Source organism: Oryctolagus cuniculus, chromosome 1 (genome assembly GCF_051225735.1).
Source record: "Oryctolagus cuniculus isolate XC-2025 breed Fujian yellow rabbit chromosome 1, ASM5122573v1, whole genome shotgun sequence".
In the NCBI taxonomy this organism is placed as follows: domain Eukaryota; kingdom Metazoa; phylum Chordata; class Mammalia; order Lagomorpha; family Leporidae; genus Oryctolagus; species Oryctolagus cuniculus.
The window spans coordinates 10,392,872-10,420,481 of NC_142867.1; the positions used below are offsets into that span (position 1 = coordinate 10,392,872).

General features: G+C 62.6%; 1 protein-coding gene across 7 annotated transcripts in view; it reads right to left on the minus strand.

The window, feature by feature from the left end:
• Nucleotides 1–1,808: 1,808 nt before the first annotated feature.
• The window catches only part of DAGLA (diacylglycerol lipase alpha), a 58,710-nt gene continuing 32,908 nt past the window's right edge, over nt 1,809–27,610 (minus strand). For 3 of the 7 annotated variants that reach the window (XM_051833221.3, XM_051833226.3, XM_089307908.1), the window contains exons 2-21: nt 25,802–25,939; nt 25,194–25,405; nt 23,517–23,618; nt 22,996–23,134; nt 20,034–20,121; nt 18,457–18,591; nt 17,860–17,937; nt 15,976–16,100; nt 14,974–15,021; nt 12,481–12,634; nt 12,184–12,267; nt 12,005–12,082; nt 11,286–11,366; nt 10,436–10,578; nt 10,023–10,091; nt 9,691–9,763; nt 8,344–8,540; nt 7,115–7,244; nt 6,478–6,665; nt 1,809–5,228 (exon numbers count right to left, since the gene is read on the minus strand). In XM_051833221.3, coding sequence (XP_051689181.1) covers nt 4,253–5,228; nt 6,478–6,665; nt 7,115–7,244; nt 8,344–8,540; nt 9,691–9,763; nt 10,023–10,091; nt 10,436–10,578; nt 11,286–11,366; nt 12,005–12,082; nt 12,184–12,267; nt 12,481–12,634; nt 14,974–15,021; nt 15,976–16,100; nt 17,860–17,937; nt 18,457–18,591; nt 20,034–20,121; nt 22,996–23,134; nt 23,517–23,618; nt 25,194–25,405; nt 25,802–25,896 — 3,195 coding nt within the window. In that variant the 5' untranslated portion in view covers nt 25,897–25,939 and the 3' untranslated portion in view covers nt 1,809–4,252. Of the gene's footprint in view, nt 5,229–6,477; nt 6,666–7,114; nt 7,245–8,343; nt 8,541–8,701; nt 8,824–9,690; nt 9,764–10,022; nt 10,092–10,435; nt 10,579–11,285; nt 11,367–12,004; nt 12,083–12,183; nt 12,268–12,480; nt 12,635–14,973; nt 15,022–15,975; nt 16,101–17,859; nt 17,938–18,456; nt 18,592–20,033; nt 20,122–22,995; nt 23,135–23,516; nt 23,619–25,193; nt 25,406–25,801; nt 25,966–26,988; nt 27,556–27,610 lie in introns of those variants that run through there. The other 4 variants (XM_051833222.3, XM_051833223.3, XM_051833228.3 and 1 more) reach the window with 4 other exon arrangements.

Below are 27,610 nucleotides of genomic sequence, written 5' to 3' on the forward strand. Positions count from 1 at the left end.
AATGGAGTGGAGGCTCAAGCATGCCTGGAGCCGAGGCTGGGCAGAGGGTAATAGCTGGGGCTGATGGACTAGGACCCTGGCCATGAAGGTGGGCCCCATCCGTGTCCTCGCTCTACTCCACCACGCTTCCCTCAGTGTGGGACAGACTCAGCCCAGCGCAGCGAGCACAGTGGTCCCCTGTGGCCAGCCAGCCTGCTCCCCAAGGCCTGCCCGCTGGCCCTTGGGAGCGCACTCATTGTTCCGGCCTTCCAGTGCAGCTAGAGGGCCAGGCATGTGATCAATAAGTGGTGCTTTTGCTTTCTCGGGTTTCTGGAGCCCCTGCCTGGCCCTGGGGGGCAGTAGGACCAGAAGGCTCTCCCAGGGAAAGGGACCCAGGCAATCCAAGGGCTAATGAGTAACGGGCAAGGAGACCAGTCCAGGAGGAGGAGGGGCCTCCTAACCCGGGACGCTTGGCCTCCCCTGGGCCCACGCAGCCCTGGCAGCAGCCCATTTGCCAGGGGGAAAGAGGAAGGCCCTAGGGTGGTGAGTGTGAACCCAGTGAGTCAGTGAGGCCAGGGTGCAGCTTCCTGGACTTGGGTGATGGCAACACCGACAGGGTGTGGGGCGGCTGCCAGGAGACTTCCCTCCGAGACTCCAGGAGGAACCGTCTGCAGGTCCGGCACGGGGACAGGCAAGGCCGAGTCCTGCTCAGCCAGCACTGCCCCTCACCAAGCTCTGCTGTGTGACCCAGGCAAGCCCAGGACCTCTCTGAACCCCACTTTCCTAGGCTTCGGCCCCACTCCCGGCAAAGGGAGAAGCCTCTGCACCCCAGTAGGTGAAGGTGGAGGCTGGAGTTCCAGGTAGGGAGGCTTGGGTTCTGGTCCCAGGTCTGTCCCCACCTCCTGTGGGACCTTGACCCTTATCAGGTCTCAGTCTCCTCTCCTGTTCCGAGACTCCAAAGCCGAGAGCACTTTTGTGACTCCCCAGCCCTTCACCAAGTACAGTCATTCTGGACTTGGAGTGCCAGGCTGGGTGGGAAAGAGGAAGGTCAAGTCTAAAACTTGGCTGGCTCAGCTCATAGGCCAGTCTGGAGGAACAGCGCCCCCTGCTGTGCAGAGGGAGAAGGAGCCCGCCTGGGACTGGCAGGAGGCCCAGCTGCTTTTCTACCCTGGGCCTCCAACCGCTCCCCGCACCTCGCTCCCTGAAGCCAGGCTGGGCAGGGGTTCCTGGGGTGCTCTGGGCTTGTCCAGGTGTCTTGTGCCCTCCATGGGAATCCCTCAGCTGAGGCTTCCAGTGGTCCCTGCATTTCAGTGCTGGGTATGCGTAGTCAGTACCCCAGTTCCTGGCTCTGCAGAGATGGGCAGCTCACTGGCACGCTCTGGGCTTCAGTCCTCAGAGAGGAAAAAGGAGTTGCCGACCGGCTGTCTTTTAAGGGCTCGGCAACAGGAGAACGTCAGTCCCTTGGTAGCCCTCTCACACAGGCGGGACTCGGGCTGCTCCCATCCGCCTGGGCCCTGAGGGTCTCCTGCCTCTGTGCTGTGAATCACACACAGCCCGATGCTGGGCCAGGATATGGGCAGCGCAGGCGTGGGTGAGAAATGCCGCTAGCACCTGACACTGCAAGGGAGCCTAGGGTGCAGGGGCCCACGGCCAAGGCCGAGCAGCTCAGTTTTAACCCAGATACAGCACCCAAGCTGCCGAACACACCTGCATCTTTGCAGTCAGGCAGGCTTGGTCTTAGGGAACCTCAGTTCTCACCTTGGGCTTCTTGGTTAGAGCCAGGCACGTACCCATCACTCACCCGCTGATAAGTCACTCGAGGCAGCCAGTGTGCTTCTACATCCAGTTTATACATAGCTCTATACAATATACAGAAACCTTTATATACAGATATATTTATAGAATAAGCTATATTAATCTGTCTCTCCTTTTTACAGCAATATTAGTGTGGATCTTTCATACATTAAGTACAAAAAAAAGTCACGGGAGAATGGCACGTAGAGAGTGCGTGAGGGTGTGTGGGGCCCGGCGCTCGTTACCCATTGCATATGGAGGTCACCCAGGCCCCGGGAGGGCAGGCCAGCATGTGGCTGGCAGAGCTTGTGCTGCGGGTCTGGGGGACGGAGTGGGGGTCGGGCTGAGCCGAGCTGGGCTGAGGGGGGTGGCTCAGACCCCCCCGAATGCGGCATGGGGTGGAGGAGTGAGACGTGCAGCAGGCCCATCCTTCTGGGGCTGGTGGGGAGGGGCCAGTGAGGGGGCTGACCCTGGGTATCCAGGGCTGAGTCCAAGCCTGCCCCAGCCCCAAGCCTGTAACATGGCGTGGTTGCAGCCTTGGGGTTGGGGGGGTCTGTCCCTGATGGCTCAGGCCTGGGCATGGGTGGGTGATACGCCCACCTTAAGGGGGCTTAGGACCCACCCTGGCACAGGAGGAATTAAAAGGCCAGACACCGAGTCTCTCGCTGCTACTGGCTGGGTGCTTGTTGGAACTTTTTTTCTGATTTAATATTTTGTCTTTTTAAGCTCTAAGAGCCTGTGATTTTGTCCTGCTTCTGTGCTGGGCTGGGGCTGTGCCTCAGCAGGGGAAGAGTGTCCTGGAGACAGGTGAGGGTGCATCACAGACGAGGCGGGAGGCCCAGCTCCCGGGTCTCTGTCCCCATCTGTCAGGGCTGGCAGGTGCTCCCAGGGCCCCCAGCCCGGGCAGCCATGTGAGGGGTGGGGGATCAAGGTTCTGCCTCCAGGCCGCAGTGATCACGAGATGGGGTCTTGGTCAGGGGAGCCCAGGCGGCCCAGGGAGGCTGTGGGTAGGGCCAGACTGGGAGGGATCATGCCTCCAAGGGGACGAAGGCACCAGCAGGCAGTCAGCGCCTGCTACACGGTACAGGCGTCTTCCAAACTAGGGGTCAGAGCAGCAGGTGAGAAAAGGGGAAAGAGTGGTGTCTGAAACTGAGCTCCTCCTGAGGCCCCACCTTGCAGGCCCCATCATGCTCACTGTGTTCTTGGCAGGCTGGGGGACGCAGCAGGCAGGCAGGGCAGGTAGGGTGGGCAGTCCCCAGCAACCCCTTCCTCAGGAATGGTGCACACTCATGCACATGCACACACACGCCTGACACTAGCATGCACAACCTCCCCCCCTCCTGCCTCTGGACAAAGGCAGTCTCCACCTTCCCAGCTGCCTCCCAAACCCAACAGGGAAGGAACCCCTATGGGAGCCTCAGGCTAAACCAGGGCAACCCCCTGTCCTCCTGGCCTCCAACCTGGGCAGCGGGCACAGGGTGTCTTGCCAAGTCCCACAATACCCACCTCTTGGCCCCACTTCCTGCCAGTAGGATACCGGGGGTGGGAGGGAAGAAAACCCAGTTCCCGGTAGGAGCGCAGGCCAGTGAGGAGAGAGGTGAGGTGGACAGAGGAGTGTTTGGTTTCAGATCCCAGGGCCCAGAGCTGCCTAGGCACTGGGTGGGGGAGGTACATAGGGAGTTGGGGGACACTTGGAGGAAGGAGGAGCCCAGTGGCCTCGCTCCTCCAAGGGCACTGAGTCTGCAGCCAGGGGTGCCACAGCAGTGCCCACCGCCCTCTGAGTGGCTGGGAGCCCTGGGGCCAAGTGTGCCCAGGACCCACAGCCAGAGGGGCTAGCATAAGGGGTACTGGCAGAGAAGGGGCAACTCTTACCCCATTCTCCACCAAGCCCTGCCAGGCTCCTGGGCTGCCTCTGGCCCTGCCCAGAAAGGAAGTTACTGACCACGTGACAGGGCAGGTGGCGGTGGGTGGGAGGGCACAAGGGGCTTGCATGCCCAGGGTACATCCTGAGCCAGCCCAGCAGCTTCTGTAAACATACACAGCACTGTGGGCCGCCAGCAGGCACCAGGTCTGGGGGTTGGGGGGGTGGCCATGGCAAGTGCCAGCCTGGCCCGCAGATGAGAGTACGTGTGCAGGGGCTGCTCACCATCATGGCCCTGGCAATGCAGCCAGAGGGCAGCGAGGGGAGCCAGCTTCCCAAGGCCTGGCCCAGGACAGGGGGTGCCAGGTGCCCCTGCTGGGGGCAGTCAGGCTTAGGATGGCCCAGGCTCTGCCACCTTTCCCCATCTGGGAGACCAGATCCCAGCCACCTTGGCTCTGGGGGTCCTAGGCTGAGGTAGGGATGCAGACCCCCCAAGCTCAGCAGTGAGGCCCCATGCCTGGGGCTACCTGGCCCCAGGGGCCTCTCCTCAAAGCTGCCCAGCTAAGGGGCAGCCACCTGTTCTGGCCTGGGCCTCAGCTGGCAGCCGCTGTGGGGGTGCTAACGCGCCGAGATGACCAGGTCATCCTGCTTGACCGGGCTGGCCCCATGGCCCGTGGGGGTGGAAGTCCGGATCTTGTCGGCTGCCAGGCACTCCTGGCTGCTGAGGCCCGTGGGCGTCAAGTCCATGAGCTCCCCAGAGGAGCTGAGGGGGAAAGAGGGCGAGAGCGAGATGCCCGAGGAGGGGTCGGCCGAGCCGGCAAAGAGCCGCGGGGGCTTGGGCACCAGGTTGGGCTCGAACTGGGCCCGGAGGAGGATCTCTTGCTGGCTGGGGGACTTGGGGCCCTCGGTGTAGTCGCTGGTGGGGCTCTCAGGCACCACCATGCAGTAGAGGTCCTGGAAGGAGCTGCTCTTGCTGTCCAGGTTGAAGAGGCTGTCGATGAACTCGGCGAACTCCAACACCTGGGGGCTGGGCGAGTCCCCCAGGCGCCCGTTGTGCAGCGCCAGCTCCCCGCAAGGGGCGGGGGCGGGGGCAGGGCTGGGGGCGGGACCACTGCCCGCCGCCGCCGCCGCCTCCTCCTCATTGGCTGCCGCGCTGGGGGGCCTCTCCGGGGTGACGCCCCCGCTGCCTGGCGTCGCCTCCAGCGGCTGCGTGTCCTGCGAGTGCTTGGACAGGCTGTCGGCCGCCAGCAGCTCTGTGCGCGAGCTCAGCGACGGGTTCTCCTCCGGGATGGCGGGGTCGATGTAGAAGAGGTGGCCCTCGTCGCGCTCCAGCACGGCGTGGAGGCTGGGCGAGCCGCGGATGCTGCGGAAGCCCGAGGAGCGGCGCGAGTCGAAACTGTACAGCGACTCGGTGTCCGACAGGCTCTCCATGGTGGCCAGCGGCGCCCGCCGGGCCTGCAGCTCCGCCGCCAGCCGCTCCTGCGTGGACAGCAGCAGCAACTCCACGGGGTCCTGGCGGGCTGCCGCGGCCACGGGGGACAGCAGCCGCCCTTCGGAGAAACCCTCCAGGCTCATCTCGGACTGGGACTTGCTCCTGCAGGGGTGGGGGTGGGGGGGGGAGGCGGGGTGAGTGTTAGCGCCTCAGAGAGGCCGCCCACACCCCCAGGCCAGCTCCCCGACTGGCAGGAAGTCACAGGGACAAGGTCTTTAACTTGGGGCAAGGAATCCTGATTTCAAAATGAAAAAATTCACAAGCACTCCAACCAAGTTGAAAGACCAGGCTTGATGCTGGCATGTGCCAGGGGCCCTGAGTTCCTGAGTTGTGCTGGGAGCACTGGCTGGGGCTGGGACTGGCTGCCCCAGGTCCATCATGAGGCCACAGTGGGAGGGGAGAAGGGGGGGGGTGGAGAAAGAGAGGAGGAAGAGGGCGAGCGCCCCCTGTGCCATCCCCCCTCCCTCATCCTGGGGTTCCTCCTGCCTCTCCCATGGCTGTAGCCTTCTGCTGGAGGGGACCAGAAGCCCCTTGCTCCATTGCAGCAGCCTGTGGGGAATGAATGAGAGAAGGGGGGAGTGTGTGGCAGCTGCAGGATGGTGGCCGAGAAAGGACACTGGCTCCTGCATCCTGCCGGGCAGCTGCCACAGGAAACTCTGAAGTGGCAGGGAGGGACCCTCCGGGTGTCTCAACCAAGGGCCAGGAAGCAGCCATCCCCCTTCTTGGCAGTCACGGAGAGGGGCAGGAAAAGTCCCACAAAGGCAGGACAGCTCTCCCCTGGATGGGCTACCGCCTGAGGGCCTGACACCCAGTAAGGGACGCGTGGCTCAGGCGTGTCTGCAGCCTGGGTGAGTGTGCACCTGTGAGCGTGTGCACACACATCTGTGTTTATGTGCAGTGTGCACCAGATGTCATGTATGTTCACATGCATGTCCACGTACATGTGTCCCTGTGTATGCGTCTCTGTCTTGGTGTGGTCCTTTATGTGTGAGTCTGGGGCCATCTGTGTATAGATATGTGCCTGCAGAAAAGCTCTGATATAAATACATATACACATATGTGTGTGTATGCAAATACATATGTATGTGTGGCCACGTGTTTGGGTCTTAGTGAATCTCTGTGTGGGGGGCCCAGGGTTTCTGGGTCTGGGTGTGCCTAGCTGTCTCCTGGCCCACATGGGGAGCCGTCTGAGACACAGGCCCCTTCAGTGACAGGAGGCCGGGGACAGCTGGAGCAGAGGGGCAAGTTGCATCGCTGTGTGTGAGTGCTGAGCTTGGTGAGGGCCCTCTGAACCACACTCTGGGTGCCTGCACACGCCCCTAGGGTGGGGCAGGCAGGGGCCAGGACTCACCTGACACTGCTGTTGGGATGACCTGCAGTGGGCAGCTCCAGCGCCAGGCCAGTGGGCATGGGTGGCCCTGTGGGCAGTGGCTGCTGCTGGAAGATGAGCTCGGGAGTCAGATCCACCTCGGTGGGACTCACCATGACCTTGGCAGCAGAGAGTAGGGCCGTCTTCCCCTTGTTGTAGTTCTCCAGCACCTGGGACAGGACAGGAGAGGTGGGAGGGGGTGGGGCAGGGCAGGCCCAGTCCTGGGGCCAGTTGGGTTCCACTCTCCTCCTCCCCCTCCTCCACCCAGGGGCCCTGTTCCTTATGGAAGGTGAAAGGCCTGGGACCTGCCCACAAGACACAGGCCTGTGAGGCTGGATGCATCTTGCCTGTGTTCAGTAGCCAAGGGGCTGGCTGAGCCTGTTGCCACTTGGCTGTGCATCTGTTACAGGCCAGGTGGCCTTCATGGCCTCTTGGCTTAGCCTGCCTGCCTTGGGGACAGATCCCTGGGAACCTCTTAAACTCCTCCCCACGGGGCAGTGGGCTGATGGGAAACAGCCCGGAACTCCTGCCGGGCTTCCTGCCCACCCCCCAGTCCCTCACCCCTAGGGTCCAGCTGGGGACTGTGGCTGAGGGCGCCTTAGCTGCCAGTGGGGCTCACCTTGTTGAGCCCCTCCATGACCACGTAGGGGAGGTGTTCGTGCAGCATGGCCGGCGAGATGATCACCTCGTTGAAGGCCTTGTTGTCGCCCCAGATGGCGAAGTACGTGGGCTCCTCCTGCTCACAGCAGCTGAGGGGGGCAGGGCAAGTGAGGGCAGGGGTGGAAGCCTGGGCCCTGGGCCCTGGCTCTGCTCCACCTCCCTGCCTCCGAGGTCCTCAGCCTGACCCAGCCAGTAAGGCTGTGTCCCTGGGACCTGGCTCCTTGCTCCTCCCTGGCCCTCAGCCTGGGACAGGCAAACTGGAGCCTCAGCCACGATTCCTACCTAGCCTCCTGCCTGCTTTTTGCTCCACCCTGGGCAGGGCCCCAGTTGTGAGTGGAGGCAGCCCATGCTGGGAGGGCGGCCCCAACCCTCTGACAGTGCAGGAAGTGGGAGGAGCCCATCAAATGGCCCACTCCCCACCTCTCCTGCCCAGCCACCATCCTCACAGCAACAGGGCGTGAGATGCCCCAGGCTGTGGGGTGATCCCTTGCTGTGGTTTGAATATGATTTGGTCCCTGAACTCCTGCAGGTCTCAGTTAATGGCACTAAGAGGGCAGGAATGGAATCCAGTGATGGGTTTGGGAGGTGGGGCCTGATGGGAAGGCCTCAGGCCCTGGGAAGGGAGGTTTCTTGTGACCTTCTGGGTCCCCTAAACAGGACTGTTACAAAAGCCTGCGTGCGGCCCACTCTCACTCTGCTCCTGGCTGGCCATACGATCCTTCCACACACACTGCACCCCTGCCATCGGAAACTCTTAGCAGATGACAAACCAATGAGGCCACTCCACCCTGGACTTGAACCTCCAAAACAGTGGGCTAAATAAACCTCTGTTCTTTGTAAAGGTACCTGCCTTGGGTAATCCACTGTAGTGACAAAGCTGACTGACCCGTCACTCCAGGGCACGCGCTTTTAAGTGTGCACAGGAGAGATGCCCTGGGTAACACCAGGCCGACCCTGATGGAGGCTGGGACTGACCAGAGAGGAGCCTGGAGTCCTGCTCTGGGCTGACCCTTTGTTCCATGTCCAGGGTCTGAGAAAGCCCTGCTGTGGGGGTCCTGGGCTGTTATCCCTCAGCCTCTGCCCCCATCCCAGCCCTCTGATCAGCCCTCCACAGCCTCTGATCACACAGCCCCTGCCCTGGACACTGCCCCCTGCAGCAGTGGGCCCAGGACCCCAGGCAGCACCTACCAGCACTGCTCAGCAGGGTGGTTGTGGACCACATGGATGATCCGGCCGGGCGGGTAGAGCGGGGTGCTGGCCGAGAGGGCGATGGTCAGGTCACTGGGGTGGGTCCAGAGCCGTGTGCTGGCCAGGGTGGTCACCTCCACCTCCTCGGGCAGCTCCGACTTGGGGATGCATTTGGTGGCCCCCACGATGATTCTCCACTGGGTGGGGTGAGGGGAGACGGGGACAGAGCTGAACAGCACTGGGTGGGCAGGGGTATGGGGTGCTCAGGAGGAGGGTTCAGTAGGTGAGAGGTCAGAGGTGGGATGGCAGTGAGGGCCGGGGAAGGGCGGTGGCTAGAGCAGGAAAGGTCGGTGCCCACCTGAAGAGGCAGTGGCTGAGGCGTACGGTGGCCAGGTGGCCACTAAGGAGCCAAGGACAGATGACATGGAATTGCTGAATTTCAGGGCTGGCCCAGGGCTAGGAGACCAGCCAAGCCCTCATCTAGTGGATGGGGAGACAGGCCCAGTGAGGGGAAGGGAGTGGTGCGGGGTCGCTCGGCAGTCAGAGGCAAAGCAGGCCCCAGCTGCACCTGCCAGGCCTGGCCGTGTCTCCGTCAGCTCCCAGCCACCTGCCTCTCAAGTGTCCTGGCCTGGGTCTGGTGGTTCTGCCTCCCCAGAAGCAGGCTCCTCCAGGAAGACAAGTCCCACAAAGCTTTGCTGCCCTATCCCTGACCTGGCACCCCAGGCCCCAAAGCTGCTGCAGCCCAGGCCGGGCTGAGACAGTGCGTGGGGTGAGGGCTACCTGGAGGCTGATGCAGGAGGCTCACCACACACAGGACCTGCCGGCCCCAGTGTGCTTCCGTCCTGCTTTTGGTCTGCCCCAGCGCGCTTGACCCCAGAACCCCTGCCCACCTTCCAGCCTGCTACAGGCCAACTTGCACAGGAAGGGCCCCAGGTCCTCCAAAGGCCTGCTGTGGCTTAGGAAGGGCTGGCCCTCTACCTGGCTGCCCAGCAAATCAGAAAAGCCGCAGGCCTTTGCTTCACCCACTCAGAGCACGTGGGCTTCCCTTCTCTGGCATCGGGCAGTTCCGGGTGATGGGAACCCTGCACTCCCAGGCCTGGCTTGGTTCCACCTTGTACGTGAGCAAAAAGCAAGTCCCTTCCACTCGTCCTCAGTTTCCCCATCTGTATATGACAGGGGCTGGACAGGTTGAGCCTGGAAGTGCCTAGGGTCTTTTAGCCTGAAATTCCCCTACCACCACCCCTACCCTACCCCTGCCCTGGCCTCACATGGCTCGGGCCTCTGGTACTTTGTCACAGGAGGGACAGACAAGGCTGCCCGGAGGCCGGCGTGCCCGGCTGGGCTCACCTTGGGCTTGGTGCTGCGCTGCAGGACGTCCAGGAGCTGCCTGCGAAAGCCCTCCAGCTGGGAGAGGCCGATCCTGGGGAGCAGCAGGACCGGAGCCGTCAGCCTGGCCGGCTCAGGGGCTGGGGGCAGCAGGGCAGGCCCCCAGGAACAAGGCAAGTCAGCTGGGGTCATGGTGGCAGGGGGAGTCCGGGGGACGGCAGAGCAGAGTCGAGGAAAGGAGGGCCAGCAGGGCGAGGGCCAGCCTGCCTATCCCCCTCTTCTCGCTACTGGGCAGCTGAGAGTGGGGAGGCGGCCAGGGAGTGGGGTGAGGCCTGCAGAAGGGACTGACTCGCCTGGGGACGAGGTCTTTGCCCAAAACCACAGCGGTCACGAACTCCTTGGAGTACTCCATGGCGTCCTCACTGCAAAGGAAGCCAGGGTGCAGCTCAGGCCAAGGGGCAGGGGTCGAGGGGCTCCAGAGCTGAGGGAGCACTGCTGGGGTCAGCTTCCAGCCTGCAGGCAGCTGGCAGGAGCTGGGCTGGCTGTCTGCCCCCTGCTCTGCTTGCCGGGGGGATCCAAGGGTCCATGTGGCCTTTTACAAAGCTCCAACCCCCACCCCCAACTCTCCACTGGCCTGGAGACCAGAAGTCAGACTGTCCAGTGCAGCAACCAGCACTGGCCAGGGCTCAGCCCTGTCCAGCCCCAGCCAGCCCTCAGCCCCCAGTGGTCCCACCTGCCCCCACCCCACCTGCCCCTTCCCACTCACCTCAACAGGCCCCCCGGGGGGGAGTAGGCAAAGCACTTGAGGGTCGGGTACTGCGGGCGCAGGAGGAAGGAGAGGATGGCGGCAGTACCGGCACCCAGCGAGTGGCCCACCACAATCAGGCCGTAGTGCTTGGTTCCGCGACCCTGGGGGCCAAGAGGAGCCTGAGTGGCCCACCCTATTGCCTTCCTTCCCGGCTGCCAGGGCACACGGAGAACCCCTCCAGGTCCCTACAGAGCGGCTTCCTAGGGACAAACTCCTACTTATCCTTCAAAGCCGTGCCCCGAGGCCACCTCCCTGGGGAAGCCCTCCCTGATTTTCCAGGAAGGGCCCACTCCTTCCGAGGCACTGCTGCGCAGCTGGGATGGATCTTTTTTTGTCACTAGAGTGGTCACACTCTGTTAGAATCACCCAACTGCTGGACGGAGCCTCCCGAGGCCAGGGACTGCTTTATTCTGGAGAGCGCAGCAGGCAGGGTCTCGGCGTGGCTGCGGGGCTCAGTAATGATTTTCACTGCCACTCTGCCGCATATGTGGAGCTTCTCCAACTCTGTTCCCCAACTTTGCAGAGGTCCCCAGCCTGCATCACCTCTGTGCCTCCAGCGCCTGCGTGGAGCAGGTGCTCAACAGGTGTGGGTGGGCTGAGCAGGGCACCCTGGAGGGGCTGGTACAAGGGTGAGGGTCCGAGGCACAGAGCAAGGAGGGGATTGGGTTCTGGGCCACAGAGGGTCTGAAAGCCTGGGGGAACGGGGTAGGGGGCCGCCACCGGCCACCCACCCTCTCCTCTTTTCCTGCGGCCTCCCAGGAGGGAGAGCAGGTATGGGAGGGACTCAGCAGGACGGGAAATGCCTCACCAGGTCTCGCCCGAAGGCCTGGGACAGAACCATCTCCTGCTCCAGCTTCTTCTTGATGTACTCGGCCGACAGGACCATTCCCTGGGTGCCGAGGAACAGAGTGGGAAGTCGACGGCAGGCCTCCCGGTGGCCAGCAAAGCCACAGGGACCCAAGCTCATCAGCCCCGCCCCCCCCATCTCCCCCTTGGATACTCATAGCCACCTGGCTCTGGAGGCTGGCGGACACCTTGGCCATAGAATCCCCGTTTCACAGATGAGAAAACTGAGGTTCAGAGGCAGCAGTTAGGCTGCTGCTCGGGGTGCATCCCACATCGGTGTGCCCGGCTTTGAGTCTCAACTCTGTTCCCCATTCCAGCTTCCTGCTAATGCACTCTTTGGGAGGCAGCATATGATGGCTGAAGGACTTGGGTCCCTGCCATCCACATAGGAGACCTGGATGGAGTTCCTGGCTCAGCCCCAGCTGTTGTGGGTATTTGAGGGATGAACCACTAGGTGGAAGATCTGTCTTTCTCCATCCCTCTGCGGGGGGCGTCTAACAGACACAGGTGTGATCTCTTCCCAGCTCCCTCCTCAGGCAGGGCTGTGGGGGCCCAGCAGGTGGGCCACCCTAATGAACGCACACCTCTGACCAGCCTCCCGCAGTGAGTGGGAGGAGCCCTCCCAGCAGCAGCTGTGGAGGGCGAAGGCCACAGGCCCCCAGGAGCCCGTGAGGCAGGTACCTTGTGACCCAGCCAGGTGCCGTGGTGGCCTTCCACGGGGAGGCGCTCAGCATCGCCCGTCAGGTCGGTCAGGGCGTCCTTGGGGAGAGAGGAAGCAGATGAGGAGGACAGGAAGTCGGAGGCAGGCACACCCGGGGCTGTGAGGGCACCAGGGCTGTGCAGGGCCGCAGGCAGCGTACCTTGGGGGACAGGGTTCCGCGGATGCTGATCACCACCTTCTTCTTGTCATGGTCCACTGCCACATAGAAGGGAGTTTCATAGACCTAGAGGGTGGGCAGCTCGTGACGCTGAGTGGCCCCGGGATGGGCCATTTTCCCAGCCCAAGAAGTGGTGCAGGCCCGAGAGGGGGGTGAAAGGGGAGAAGGCCCACCCAAGGGCAGCCTGGAGGCCGCAGCCAGCCAGTGCTGGCCCAGGGGAACACCCGTGGCACCCGAGACCCCGAGCAGCTGGTCCTGAGCTCAGACCCCGGCCCTCACCGCGTCGTGGCAGGACGTGTAGACAATGTCCACCGCGGTCATGTTCTCGTCCAGGAAGTGGCGCCGGATGGCGATGGCATTGCAGCCGCAGCAGTTGTCTTCCTCAATGGTGACCCCAGGGGCGAACCGGGGCCGTGCGGGGCACAGGCAGCACCTGGGGTGGGCGGCAGAAGGCTCAGGGCCAGGGGACCCTGGGGGGGGGGCAGGGAAGTTTCTCTTCCATTCCAGCCCCACTCCCTCCCCGCAATGTGCCCTGGCTAGGTCTCCAGGGACTCCACATTGCCAAGTCTAAGCCAGTCAGTACCCAGCCCTTCTCTTGGCTGACCTGATCCCACGGGTCCCTCCCTCTTCCTAGGCCTCTGACACTGGCCTCCTCTTCCCTCGGGCTACACTCCCTGTTCCCTGCTCAGGAATCCACTCAGGGCCTGCTCTGGCCCTCCGGCCACTTCCATGAGCTGCCCACACATCTCCCTCAAGTGCACACCTAGCCCGCATCCCCCAGGAAGAAGCCCCTGCACTTGCGAGTTAAGCCTCTGGTGGGCTCTGCCTTCCAACTCAGAACCAGCCTCCAGTCAGCCTCGGCGGCCCCCCTCACCCCCACCATTATCTCTGGCTCCGCCCCAACTCCCTCGGCTATACTCACCCCTCCACTCAACCTAGCTGCACCTGACCCTTTTAAGAAAGGGTCACTTAAAGCCCCGCAGCCACGCCCTTCTTGCCCAGTACAGAAGCCCGAGTCCTATCGAGGGCTGAGGGCCCTGCCCCATCTGGCCCTGGCCTCTCTGACCTGCTGCCCCCCCCCCCCCCCCCGCTCGCTCCTCTCCAGCCTTCTTGCCTGTCCTCAGACCAGAGCCAGACACATTCCTGCCTCAGCGATCCTGCACCTGCAGCTCTCTCTGCTGGACACTGCGTGGCTCGCCCCTCACTTCCTTCAGGTCTCTGCTCAAAGGTGATGATACAGTGAGGTCCACCCGGCCACCGCCCAGACAGCCAGCCCTGCCTCAGCCCCCTTCCCACCCCAGCATCCCCAGCCCGACCAGGCATCTGCTCTGACACACTATGGCTCTGCTTGTCTGGGTATGTCTCGGCAGTGGGCTCCCCAGGCAGGGCTTGTTCTGCAGTGGTCATTGCCAGGCGCCCAGCAGCCTACCCACACAGCTAAGCTGGGCACCCCGTGAGGGGGTGCAGCTGCCCTGCAGGCCGCCAGAGGGAGCCAGCTCCCAACGGATGGGGCACCAGGAGCCTGGTATCACATGACCGCGGCCTGCCAGGGGATAGCAGGCGACAGCTGAGAATTTATGAAGACTTGGATTTTGGTGATGCTGAGCAGTTTGATCTCACTGGGAGCAGCACCTGCGGGGCTGTTTCCTCCTGGCAGGGCGAGGCCTCGCTGAGAAAGCCCAGGGTTAAGCCAAGTGTCCAAAGCCACTGGTCCTGGGGTGAGGGCCACCACAGGGTGAGCGTGGCTGCAGGCCCCGGGGCGAGCCCACTGCCCATATACTTGCTGCCAGGTCAGGTGAATGTGGGCCTGGGTCCTCTGTCTCCCACCTCAGCTGAGCCTGGGATCAACAGGAGGAGGATGGAGACATGTTTAGATCCGCACTCTGGGTGTCACTTCCCGGCTGCAAAGGCCTGGAGGGCGCTCAGCCATTCTGGGCCTCAGTTTCACCCCCAGTAAGAGTGGGGTGCAGACGACTACTTCACCAGGCTGGCCTGAGACCAAAGGTACAAGATGCAGAAAGGGCCCAGCACACAGCAGGTGCTTAATAAATGTTGGCTGCTCTTCCCTCCAGAGAGGGCAAGTTAGTGATCTGAGACAGGCAAAGCCACAAGGACAGCAGGGCTGGGAGCCCAGACATCCCCTGGGGCAGTGCTCCTACCTCAAGGAGGCTGGGGCTGACCAGTGAGAGGTTGGAGGCCACAGGCACCTGATGGCCAGCCTGGCCTATGACACCTCTTGTCCGATAGGAAGGAGACAGACCCCATGTCCAGGGTGGGGCTAGAGCCCAGTGTGGCCTCCCAAGGTTTGCTGGACCACAGGGCAGGCCTGGCTGGCCGCACTCTGCCTGGGGTGGTAGAATTACTGCCGGGTGCAAGGCGTGGACCCCACCAGGCGGGCAGCCCCCCCTCCTGCACCCGCAGCGGGAGCCAGGGCTGCAGTGGACAGGCCAGGATACTGAGAAGCACGTCCGGCCCTCTGGCCTCCACCTGACACGTGTGGCTGCATGTGGCACGTGGCTGACACGCAGGCCTGGGCCTCAGGTCTGCCTCTCCCTGCCTCGCAGGTCCCCCCGGCTCTTCTGGGGAGAGACTTGGCTGGGCCCTTGTGGGGTCTGAGGACTCTGCTCTCTGTCTCTCTCTCTCTGGCCCTATGAAGTCTGAAGCAAACACTGCCTCCCCTCCTGTCCATATAGCAGGAGACAGCCCCAGCCTGCACCTGCTCCCCATATTCTGAAACTCCCTGTGACCAAGAAGGAAATGGAGGCTCCTCACCCGGCGTGGGGCCTGCAAGCTCCCAGGTCGCGTCTGGGCTGGGACTCCCTAGGTCATGAAGAGGAGCGCTGGGTATATGCAGAGGACAAAGACGGGAAGGGGACATGACAGCGCCCCAGCCCTCTGGGATCAGCCACTGGGGGCACAGGGAGAGCAAGCTCCTGGGAGCCACCAGGGGGCGGGGCTGCTGTGGCCCGGAGGGCAGGGAGGTGTCGGGGATGGAAGCTGCCCTCCCGGCCAGGCAGCTTTCCAGAACAGGTGCCCAGGGAACTGTCCTCCTTCTGCCCGGCCCGGGTTGAGGCAGAGACGCCAGGGGAGGGAGGAGTTCTTCCTGGAGCCCTTCTCTGGCCCACTTAGGAGAGCAGGGAGGGCCCAGGGGGGTGGAGTGAGGGCGGGGCCAGGCTGCCGGTCAGACCTGGGGCGGAGGCCTCTCCCACTTCCTTGGAAGACAGTTGGAGTTTTGAACCAAAGGAAGGAACTTCCGATGCCTTTCCGGAGACCTCTTGGGACTGGGCCTCACTATCAGCAAGGCAGAGCACAGGACGGGAAACGCGGGCGAAAGGGAGCGGCTGACCGGCCAGAGGGGGAGCGAGAGCAAGCCAAGTGCAAGGAGCTGCAGTGTAGACTCCGCCCAACAGCCCACGTAGTCCTCGCCCCAAATTGCACGAGCAGTATCCCCATTTCATAGATGAAGAGACTGAGGCTCCGCGGCATAGCTCATCTTGCCCAAGGCTGCAGGTGACCGAGCTGGGATTCAAACCCCAGAACTGGGTGAAGGCCGGAGCCTACAGGACAGGCAATGCAGGACTCCGGGCTGAGCTCCAGCAAAGGCTCAGAAGAAAAGCAACACAGGCCCCGGGGTGGGGTGGGGGGAACTGGGGGCAGGGCAGCAGGCCCAGCCCGATTGAGGGGGCGCCTCTGCGGGCACCAGCTTCATTATCCAAGCCTGCGGCCGGGAGGGCAGGCAGGGTGGCGGCAGGGGCGTGGGGACCGGGTACTCACGAGCAGGACCGGGCCAGCTGGCAGAGGCCGCAGGCCGGCTTCCGCATCAGGTACATGGGCCAGCCGTAGGCCGCCAGGGCGAAGAGCATGTAATAGCAGACCTCTTTGTAGCGCAACATCTCTTGCTGGGAGACACAAGGTGGAGGGTGCGCCCATCAGCCCCAGGGCCCTGCACTTCCTGCAGGGGGTGCCTGCCACCCCCTTCCCCCAGCTTCTTCCCCCACCCCCACCCCCTGCCCGCCTTGGCCCGCTTTGGCGGGGAGGGCCTGCTCCTGGGAAGATAATTGTGTTTCCCTAATTATCTCCATACAACCAGGGCACACATCCTCTGGGGACCCATCCTGTTGCTCCAACCTTGGAATTAATGATTTGGGGACAGAAAACCACTTGGAACACTGGATCGATTTCCTTGCCCGTTCTCCCCGAGAAGGGAGGGAAGAGAGTGAGGGGCTCACCCTGCCTCGGCGCTCAGGCCCTGGGAAGGAGCCTTGCTCTTGGGGAAATTTAAGCCTGGGAGGTTGAACGGAAGCCCTGGGCCCTCTGGGGTATGGGGGAAGCTGTGTGTTGCGGGGAGGGGGTGGGTGTCCAGGCCTTGGGCAGCGGGGCAGTTGCCAAATTTCTCTGGCCCTGGGGTTCTTCGTAAACACAGGGAGACTCCAGCCTGACCCATCAGTCCCGGCTCCCAGGGCTGGGGGAGGGTGTGTCTGTGGGGATGGAGATCTCTGCAGAAATGTGGGAGTCCGCTGGGCTGCAGGGGGCAGAGTGTCCCAGCAAAGGGTTCCGGTCGGCCCCCCAGGCACCTGGTGCCCCAGCACTTAGAGGGAATTAGTCAGCTTGTAAAAGTTAAGGAGGGCGATTAGTCATCCTGTGAAGTGGAAAAGGCAGGCCTTAACCAAGGCCCAGAGGGGAGGAGAGGCCCTGGGCCGGCTGTGTCTGCTCTTCAGGAACGGGCTGGGAGGGTAATTATCCCGTCTGTGGCAGGAGCTCCCAGCCAGCCGGGGAGGGCAGGTGCGGCCCTGGCAGCCTCTGCCAGGTAGGTAGCAGGCAGGTGTGGACCCCAGCACCTCTGCCTGCTCCTGCCCTCTCCAACCTGGTCAGGTGGCAGGCACCAGCCGGGGTGAGCCAAAGCAGGCCGTGGTAAGCAGAGATGGCTGGTTTGGAGCACCTGCTGTGGACGGGGCTGCTTTGAGGTGTGGGGGAATGTAGCTTTTTTGAAAGATTGAGATGGCCCAGGGCTGCCGTCTGCCACTGCTCACTGCATTAGCCTGGGGCCTGGGCTGAGGCGAGCCAGTTACCTCCCACCCTAGCTCCGGCTGGAAGGTGCGCCGCGTGCCATTTTACAGCTGCAGGACCAGGCTCGGAAGAGATGAAAGGCTTGCTCAGGTCACAGCGACAGGGGGCGGAGGAGTTGCACACCAAGTTGGTTTGCTTCCCCAGGAAGAGCCGGTTCTCCCTGCCTCTGGCTGTGGGTTCCCTCTGGTCTGGGGCGTACCCCAGCAGGAGGCACCACCTTTCCTTCTAACAGCCTGGGTTTCTACGGAGGGAGCGTGGACCAAGTTCTCCTACTAGAAAACCGACACGGTCAAATGCTTTGTCTTCTGTAGAAGCGGCGCTCACCCTGGCAGAGACCTCGACAATTTCAAAAGGCCGGGATCAAATGTTCCTGGCCTTGGCCGTGGGGTTCTGGGGTGTCGTGTGCAGAACCCGCATGATGCTGGGGTTCTGGGGGGACTGTGATCTGAGAGAGCCGCTCTCGGGAGAGCCGAGGGGGCCAGGTCAGGAACAGGGCGGCTAGTGTTCCAGGAAAGAGGCAGATGGTTGGCTCAGGTCACGCTGGCTGAGAAAGGAACTTGGCGGGGAGGTGGGAGGTGACCCCTGACTCACCGAGTTCTTGAGGTCGAGGTACTTAGTGTTTCTGGTCACTGGCATCCCAGACAGGAAGGCCAAGATGTCATTGTTCGCCTGCAAAACAGGCATGTGAGGTGGGGCATGTGGCCGAGAGTGGGGGGCGGGGTGTCCAGCCGCCAGGCTCCGCCTGCTTCCCAAAGGCCTGGGGTCCTTCAGTCCTTCCCACTCGCCTGGTCTGAGGTTCCACCCTTTCTCCAGTCGCACCCTCACCACCCAAAGCACCATCACTCTGCGGGGAGGGGATTTTTGTATGAGAAGCCAAGAGACCCTAATGGGACTGCCCGTTGGCTGAGACAGAGCAGTAAGGACAGATGACCCTGTGATTATAAGCTCTTGGGGGGTCTTCCCTGGCCAGGGGTCTTTTCTGGTCACTTAAGTGGGGGCCCATGGCATGGCCGCTGCAGGGATGTGCTGGGGAGGGGACAGGGAACAAGCGGGAAGAGGTGACCTCCAGGGCCCCAGAGGGACCATGGAAACGAAGGGGCTGGACGGAAGCGGGGCACCTGTCGGGCCCACAGCGGCAGCAGGGCCTGCAGAGAAGTCCTGGGGAGGTGGGTAGCGCCGGGCACGCACCTCGTCCAGCACGGCGTTGCGCTTGGCCCGCTGCCGCTGCCGGAGCAGCACCAGGCCGGCAATGATGTCGGACGGCACGATGTCGAGGTCCCGGAAAAACTCGGCGAAGAGGTAGGCGATTTCCGAGTAGGCATCCTACAAGGTCCAGGGTGGGGGAACAGAATAGGGGAAGAGACCAGGTGTGACTCCCCCCAGGGGCAGGCTCACCTGGGCGGTTCCAGCTGGGCCTGACCCCAGCAGCCCTGTGCAGCTGCGACCCTCAGAGCCCTGTGCTGGGCTCAGCGCACCTGCAGACCTGGCAACAGCCATGTGGGGCACCACTGACCTCTCTTCCCTCCCCCCTGGCCCGGGCCTCTCCTCAGAGGCCACATGGCACGTGCTGCCTCCTATGCCCAAGTGAGCCATGCCTCTTCTCTGGCGTCTCTGGCTGCTTCTACCTGCCAGCTGTGACCTTGGAAGGGCCCCCTAAGAGCTCTGTGTAGCCTCCTGGTCTCAGACCCCTTCTCCGAGCTGCCATGGGCTGTGGGGGCTCGGCAACCCCGTGATACACCTGAGAAGGGGTATGGATCACTGGGCTGGCTGCCCTGCTGGCTTCTCTCCAGGTCCTCGGCCTGCGGACAGCTGGTTTCTGGGCCTCGGGGCAGGAGGCAAGAACCGAGGCCAGCCGTGCTGACCAAGGAGCTCGGTGACTTCCTGCCTCACGCCCACTGGAGTTGCAGCAGCCTCCCTAATCTGTCTGGAGACGTCCGGGCAGGAGCCGGTCCTATCTCACTGCGTCCCAGCCTGGAGTGTCTGACACTTGTCAGAGGAAACACCAAGGGTCAGACTCCAGTGCCTAACGGGGCCGCACAGAGCCAGTTACTTCTCAGCTCCAGCTGACGAGCCTGGGGAGATAACAATAGCACAGGCTGATCCCAGCGTGCTTAGGACTGGACCTGGGCCCTGCGCCGTCCCTGCCCAGTGGGGCTCCCCTCCCCCTCACCTAGACGTGCTGCCTCTCAGCAGGCTCCAACAGCGGCCTGGCTCTGCCCGTGAGCCTGGAGGGGCGGGTGTGCCCTCCACGGGTCCTGGCAGGCCCAGCCTCCATGTGCCAGGGGATTGCTCCCTGCCCTCTGCATGACCTGCCTGAGGCCCAGCCTTGGGCAGTGAACCCTGAGACGTCCCCAGAGGGACTCGTGGGGTGCTCCCCACCCACCGGGGAACTGTGTTCTTGCACATGGGTGCTCAGTCTTCGGCTCACCAGGGTGCCTGGTGGGAAGGAGCCACAGAGGCTTCCTTGGGGGGCACTTTGCTGCCTGCCCCAGGAGTGAGTGATCCTGACCCCGGTGCCAAGTATGGCCCCTCTGGCCACTGCTCAGGGCTCCCAGGGGCTGTGTGCTGTGCACTTGATGGTCGCTCTGCCCTGCTGAGTTGCTGCTTTTCTTCGTCACTGGGTTTCCTCTCCCAATCTAGACTGCAAGCCCCGAGGGGGTCAGAGCAAAGCCTTCACAGCTCTGCCCCACCCAGCTTTGCCAGAGGAACAAACGGCCCCCAAATTGCAGGCCGTGAGTGGAAGGAAGCAACTTCCCAGTACTTACTGACTGGGAGTCCTTCGTCCGCGTGCAGCACAGGAACACTTTGAGCCGGCGCGACCAGCTGGTGGCCTGACCCTCCTCTAAGCGGTGCCTGCAAGGGGGACAGTCGGTATGTGTGAGGTCAGAGGGCTACACCAGAAGAGCCGGGGCCCAGATGTTATGGAAACAGGCTGGCCTGTTCCCAGGCCCCCTCCACAGTCTGGGGGAGAACAGGGCTCAGACCCAGCCAAAGCTGGGTGGCCAGTGACCTGGCCATTGGCCAGCAGAGGCAGTCCCTGGGGGACTCCTATTGGCCTAACATGGTAAGCTGTTGGCTGGTGGGTGGGGTGGGGGGTGGCACACTCCACGGCATTTGGAAGACTGAACACTGGCATCCCCTGGGGCCGATCCGCAGCTCAGGTGCCCAAAGGCTCAAACTAGAGGCATGGGGAATGTCAGCAGGTGCTGGGCCTCTCCAGGGTCTCACTGCAAGCCCTGGAACAGACCTGGTGGACACACCTGCTTTTTCTTGGGAAGGATGTCAGATGCGCACATCCCCTGAACTCACAGGAAGTGTGCAGGGCTGAAAGAGGGCTGCATTTCCTAACCCCTTGGACCTGTTACTGAAGCAAGGAGGGGCTCCCACCCCCTCTTCTGCACGGCTGCCCCCCAGCTCCCAGCCCCCAGGGGTCTCACCCTTCCCATGGGGAACCTCGGTATCCAGGGTCTGCACCCCCAAAGGCAGAGCAATGGCAAAGAACACCACAGAGGTGCCTCCCACGCTGGAAGCTCGGACGTCAGTGTGCTTTCAGCATCAATACAGGAGGCCCAGTGTTAGAAATGCGGGGCACACCGAGCAGGCAGGGGTCATCTGGCCTGCGCGCCACATGCTGGCCTCTTAAAAGCCTGACAGGGTGGTTAGGAGGGGAAGGGGAGGGTGGCCCTCGCAGGCATCCAGCCACTTAACACCCATCAGGAGTGACAGGCCAGGCCCTCCCTGAGCCTCTTGGCTCCTCTACTGTGGCTGAGGTTGGCTCTCAGCTCTCATACCCTGGGTCCACGAGGCAGTGGCTGCCAGGAACAAGACAACGAGTAGCAGGGTCTTCTGGGGCTACAGCAGGAGGTTAGGAAAGGCTACAGGAGGACTGTTGTCTCCAGGATCTGCTGTCTTAGGGACTTAGCTGCCTTATATCCTAAACCAGGATCCTACCTCCTGGGCCATTACAGCTGGGCCCCTGGCCCGATGAAGCGCTGACACTTTACTGCAGTACCCTTCACATACACCAGGGGGCAGATGCCCTTAGGAATGCATGCGAGAAGGTGTCAGGTTCAGCCTAGCCATCAATAAGGCTGTGGACAAGGGAGACAGGCAGGCACACACTGAGTCTAGACGGAAAGTCCAGGGATCCAGCAGCCCTGCAGATCCCTGAAGGGAAAGGAAGGCAGACACTCCTTCTGCAGAATCCCAAGGCTGAGGCTCCCAGGGAGCAGTGCTGGGAGTAACACCCCCACCCCACCCCACCCCACCCCTGCCGCCCGTCACCACACCCCAACAGAGCTCACTGGAAGGACAAGGGGGCAAGGACACAAACAGCTCTGTGACTTCCAAGCCCCAAAATAACTCAAGAGCATGGGCCAGCAGGGCACTGGCTGGCAGATGTCCTTTCTAGAAAAACTGCTGGATTTAGAGCAGGGAGGGAGGGCACGTGGAGAACAGTCTGCGAGGCGGTCAGATTCAACCAGACCCCAAGCCCTCCATGACGGCTGGAGAACCCACAGCAGGTGGGAGAGCTGATAAGCCCCAACGCCTCCTGCTTCTCAGGGCCTGGTGACCACAGGAGAGCTTTCTGATGACCACGCAGTGAGCACCAACCCCAGCTGCGCAGGCACTGTCTGCCTGGGCCACAAAGGCAGCCACCCCGCACAGGCAAGGGCGCATGCCTACAGTGATCAAAGTCGCATGGAGGCGCCCACTGCCGCGAGGGACCTCGGCTCCAAGCCTGACACTGTGGGCTGGGAGGTGGCCAGACCAGGCGCGGGTGTGGCTCTGGCTGCAGTGCCAAGTAGAACGTGGAAGTGCCGAGGGGAGCCAAAAGGGAGAGTGCGGGGCGAGGGCCTGGGCTGCCTGCTGCGTTGGGTGAGGCTCTGGGCCGTTTCCACGCACATACTAAGCCTGGACGGAAAGTCCAGGAATCAGCAGCCACCTTCCCCTTCCCCTCACACCCGAGGCAAGGGACTTGGAGCTCCTCATCTGCAGAATGGGCCTCACCACTGCACGGGGCTTGGCGAGAGCGTCAGATGGCCCGAGTACAGGAAGGGCTCGGTGCAGGACCTAACAGAGTCAGGGCTCCAGCTGCAGCAGCTCCTATGACCCACCCTGGGCATTATTATGACCCTGTCTGCTGCCCTCTCTCATTTTCTCTGCCACAGCTCAGCTTTCTCCCTTCTGTAACACACCATACAAAACTCACCCCCTCCAGGACGTACGCCTTGATTAACCCCCTCCGACCCTTGAATCCTGGAGGCAGCCTCGCCTGGTATTTGAGCAATGGTTCTAAGGCCAGACTGCCTGGGCTAGCCCCCAGCCTCACCGCGCGTTAGCTGCGCAACCTCAGGCACGTAGCACAACTGCTTGGCACCTCAGGCTCCCCAGCTTTCTCATGGAGTTGCTGGCTTGGTTTCTGGATGTGTCCTGCAAGTACTATCACTGTTACTGTTAGTGCTGCTACTGTATCAGCCTGTTGTCTCATTTAAGTCTCTAAAATGCCTTGTCCACATCTGAAGCAGGAACTGGTATCATGCCTGCTTCATAGACAAGGAAACTGAGGCAGGGAGAGGTTCAGCCCTTCACTAATGGCCACGGCTCCCATGAAGCTGACATGCAGCTGGGGAGTGCTGGGCAGCCTCGTGGAGAACAGGAACTCACCTCTGCCCACCGCTCAGCAGAGCCCCGCCCCGGGGCTGCCCACCCATCCAGCCAACTGACCGCAGGTTGTAGGTGCGCAGGTTGCGCTGCCTCCTCTTGGTGGCTCTGAGCTTCACAAAGGTGCGGCCCGTAGGGTCGAAGACACAGAGGACGGTGATGCAGACGCTCAGGATGACCACCCAGTTGCACACGACCATCCCTGGGGGCAACAGGTGGAGGTGCTGGGGACCTCTCCTTGGCTCAGTGGCTCGGAAGGAAGGAGCACCCACCACTGTCCCCAGGCCCCATGCGTAAGGCTCAGGAGCCCCTGACTGTGTACATGGCCAAACTCTTGGGTGGCCATGACCCTAAGGCCCACCCTTCCAATGAGGTGTGTGGAGCCTCAGCTGCTGCCCTGGGCAGCTCTGTGCCTGCCGCTGCCCACCCGGACCAGAGGCCTCTAATCCCATGAGGGAAGGAAGCAGCCCCACCCCGACCCCGCTGGTACCCCCTGGCAGTGCCCAAGCTCCTCCTCCTCTACACAGATCCCCCTCCTCCACCCCAGGGCTGGCTGGGGCTGTGGTGGGTCACACCCGACATACCAAGGGTGACATTCTTGGCGGTGAGGTCGTTGCAGGAGGTGTAGTACTGAGTGAGCCAGACGATGCCCACAATGGCGTAGATGAACTCGATCACCAGGATGGCTGCGAGGAGAGCAGGCCCTGGCTGAAGGAGGGCCACCATCTGCCACCAGGGAAGGGCCCAGCAACCTGGCCCGGACCCTCCCGCCACAGGGTCTCCAGCTGGGCCAGCAGCAGAGGCGGTGGCGGTGGGTCAGCATAAGACCCCCACTGCCCCTCTGCCACACAGGTCCCAGGCTGCCCCATCACCGTTCTGTCCTACTAGCCCCTGGCTGGTCCCTCACACCCTTCACATCCCCGCGCCTCCTTCAGCACGTGGCTGGGAAGGCGGGCGGGGGAAAGGCGTCTCCCTATGCTTATTTCAGGATTTTACACTTGCATCCTGAGATCCCACACGTCTTAGGTGAGTTTCCTGATTTCTCTGGGGTGGGCACTGAAAAGGAAATTCAAAAGTCTTGGCTATACTGGCAGCCAAGAGCGCAAACACTGGAGCCAGCCAGCCCAGGTTCAAGTCCCAGCTCGGAGGCACACTGTGTGACCTTGAGAAAGCCAATAAACCCCACGGGGCCCGGCTTCCTCATCTACGAGCTGGTGACGGCTCCTCACTGTGAGCTGACACAGGGGCAGGGCTGGCTTAGCACTCAGAAGCATTTCCTGGGAAAGGGAGACAGGGCGCAGGCTTGTCCTGAGGGGAGCGGGGCCAGGCCCCTGTACGACTTCCCAGGAAGGCAAGGGTCACAGAGCAAATGCGACCCAAAAAAGGAGCTGGCCATCTGGAAAGGGGCATGGAGCAAGAATTGGACCTGGTGTCCTTGGGTCTCGGGAGCAGCTCAGCTGTGTCAGCGCTGTGCCACCGCAGCCAGAGACAACGCGAGGAGAGTTCAAAGAGTTCATGGAAAGTGGAATTAAAAGATAGGTTTATTTTGGTTCAGAAATGTTGAGAGGCCGGCATTTGCACTGCAGTGGGTAAAGCTGCTGCTGCTGATGCCGGCATCCCATATGGTCCCACTGAAAGTCCTGGCTGCTCCACTTCCGATCCAGCTCCGTGCTAATGTACCTGGGACAGCAGCAGGGGATGGCCCAGGTGCCTGGGTCCCTGCCACCCATGTGGGAGACCCCGAAGCAGCTCCCGGCTCCTGGCTTCCACCATTTGCGGAATGAACTGCAGATGGAAGATCTCTCTGTCTCTCCCTCTCTCTGTCACTCTGCCTTTCAAATAAATAAATAACTCTTTAACTTTAAATAAATAATCTTAAAACAAACTTTTTTAAAGTCATACACAATGTGGGATCTTCAAAAATTTCATGGGAACTGCATATTATGAAAAAACTAAGCATGGATTTTTTTTTCTTGCACAAAAATAAACAACTTTAATTCCATTTGCCATGAACTTTCTGTAGTACCCTCCTACATAAACGAATGGGTGTGTTCCAATAAAACTTTATTTACAAGCAACAGTGGCCTGGAGCCGGCCATATTCGGAATGTCAACCCCAGCATCTCAGAGTCTCAGCTGCCTGCTGTACCTGCTGCCAGCACAGAGCCCGGCCCACAGCACTCACAGCACAGCAGTGAGCAGAGGAGCAGGGTGCAGGCCGGGGTCTGGCGCAGCCCCCCACCCGAGGCGGGTGGCCCTTACCCAGGCGCACGTAGAGCACGTACTGCATGGAGTCGCGGGGCTCTGTGTAGAGGATGCCCCCACGCATGCTCAGCCAGATGATGGCCATCTCAGCGATCATGCAGCTCAGCAGGATGCCCAGGTAGCCGCGGCCGTGGTCCACCAGGTTCAGGGAGCAGGCCTCGTGCGGGTTGTAGACCAAGCCGAAGAGCACCACGGACAGGATTACAAACCTGCGGAGAGACCAGCAAGTGAGGCCTGGTGGCCTCCGCTTCTTGCACTGAGCCCGGCAGGCGGGCCTCCTCCTAAGACCACCGTGTCCCCCCCCCCCCCCCCCCCGGCCTCAAATGCCTCCAGGGCACGAGCAACCAGTGAAAGACTCGGGACAGGGGGCGAGAGCTGGGAACCCAGCCACCAGTGCGTGGAGGCAGCAGCAGCAACTCCCTGGGTGCTGGGGTCAGGTGCAGCGGTGGCCAGGAGGGGTTGCTGGGCTCCACCTGGGTGTGGCCCTAAGAGGTACCAAGTTGCAGACACCTCCTGGGGGCTGGGTCAGGACTGGGCCCAGGCAGGGAGAACAGATGGCTGCAGAGCTTCCTCCCAGGCCTCTCGGCCCGGCCTCCCAGACTTACCAGGTGGTGTGCAAGAGGAAGAGGAAGATGGCTGGCAGGACCAGGTCATCGCTGCCCACAGACCAGCGCCGCCGGAACACCACGATCCCGGGCATGGCTGGCGGCTCGGGGAGGCTCAGCGGGCCTGGCGCTCACCTCCTGGAAGGAAGCACAGGACCCTGGAGCTGTGTGGGGTGGGGGAGGGGCACAGCACCCAGGGCCCCAGCATTCCTGGGCCTCTGGCCAGTCCTAGGTGTGACCAGCAGCACACACGTCTTTGGCACTCACCTCAAGTCCATGGCCCATAGCCCAGGGACCTCCCAGCCACTGGAAATACTGATTCAATCCTGGATGGGACCCGCCTCCTGTCCTATCCACAACCCAGAACCAACACAAAGGACCTCGACAGCACAAGACTGGCTCCAGCCTCACCCCCAGGTCTCTCCTGGCCCCCGAGACTGACGCTGCCTGGGTTGCCCCAGCAGTAACTGCTCAGCTCCATCAAAGACCTGGGCTCATCCCCTCTTTCTTCCTTCATGGGATCCGTGTGAGCCCCTGCCCCCAGCCCACTTACTGCTTTGCTGCAAGCAGACCTGGCCCAGTGCACATGGTCCTTTGGGATGGGGTGGGGGCGTCCCAGGCTAAGATGGAGCCACCCCTCGGCACGAAGCCCCGCAGGACCTGGTGGGAGGGGAAGGGGGCTAAGGCCTTGGGGACAGTGGGGCAGGACCACGCTGGGACCTCGGCACACAGCAGGTGCTCAGGAAGTGCCAGTGGGATGGGGGTGTCAGTCCCCTGCTTTGCCGCAGCCCCGTGAGCCTGCTCTCTGACTTCCTTTCGTGGCCTTCCTACAGAAGCCACACCCTTGCCTCTAGGGAGGGAAGGACCAGGTGGAGCCTGGGGGCAGGGGTGTGCCCCTGGCTGCAAGGGCGGTGGGTGAGCCCAGCAGGGTAGCCCACCCTGCTCCGAGCAACCTTCCCTGCCCGGTTCCCAACTCTCAGGTAGTTGGATTCCAACTGGCCACTGGCTGGTTCAGAAAGGAGCGCCAGGAGAAACTGGGGCCCTGCTGTAAACCCAGGAAGACTGCCCGCAGGGGGTTCCTGGGAGATACCCGGGAGGGGCTGAGGGCAGCCATGCACCTGACCCCTGCTGCGGGGGGTTGGGCACCCTGCTGCTGGGCAGCTGCCCCCCAGCGGGCAGAGGCTTACAGGGCACCTGGTCCAGGGGCGAGCGGCAGGTCCTCCCGTCCCCGGTGATGACTCCGGGGGAGACGCGTGTCCGCAGAGCCCGGCAGCACTTGGGAAGGAGGCGGCCAAGTCTTCCCCCACCAGCGGGCACAGTCCTCGGGGCGGCCAGCATGTCCAGCCCGGTCCGTCTCCCTCTCCCTGGCCCCGGTGCAGCCACTCCATCCAGCACTGCCAGGGCTGCTCCCGTGGCGGGTGAGCGGCGGCGGCCGGCGGGCGGGCTGGCGGGCTGGCTGCGGGGTCGTGCCTACTCCTCCCCCCGCCTCAGGAAGTGACATCATCCCCCTCTCTCTCCGAGGAGGAGTCGGAGCCAGGATTCTGGGAAGCCAGGAGGATGGAGAGAGAAGGAGCCTCAGTGGTGGGGTGGCCGGGGACTACAGGGTCTGCTGACTGCAGGGGCTGGGGCATCGGCAGCGGCAGACAGAACAGAAATCCCGGCGTGGGCGGGGACCAGCGGGCGGGGGCCAGCGGGGCCGGGCGACACAGAGCTGCCGGCCACTGGTGTTGCTGCCGCCGCCCCCTGCACCAGGTGGCTCAGGGAGCATTGGGTGGAACGTGGGGTGGGGCTGCCCGGAGCCCCCTCGCA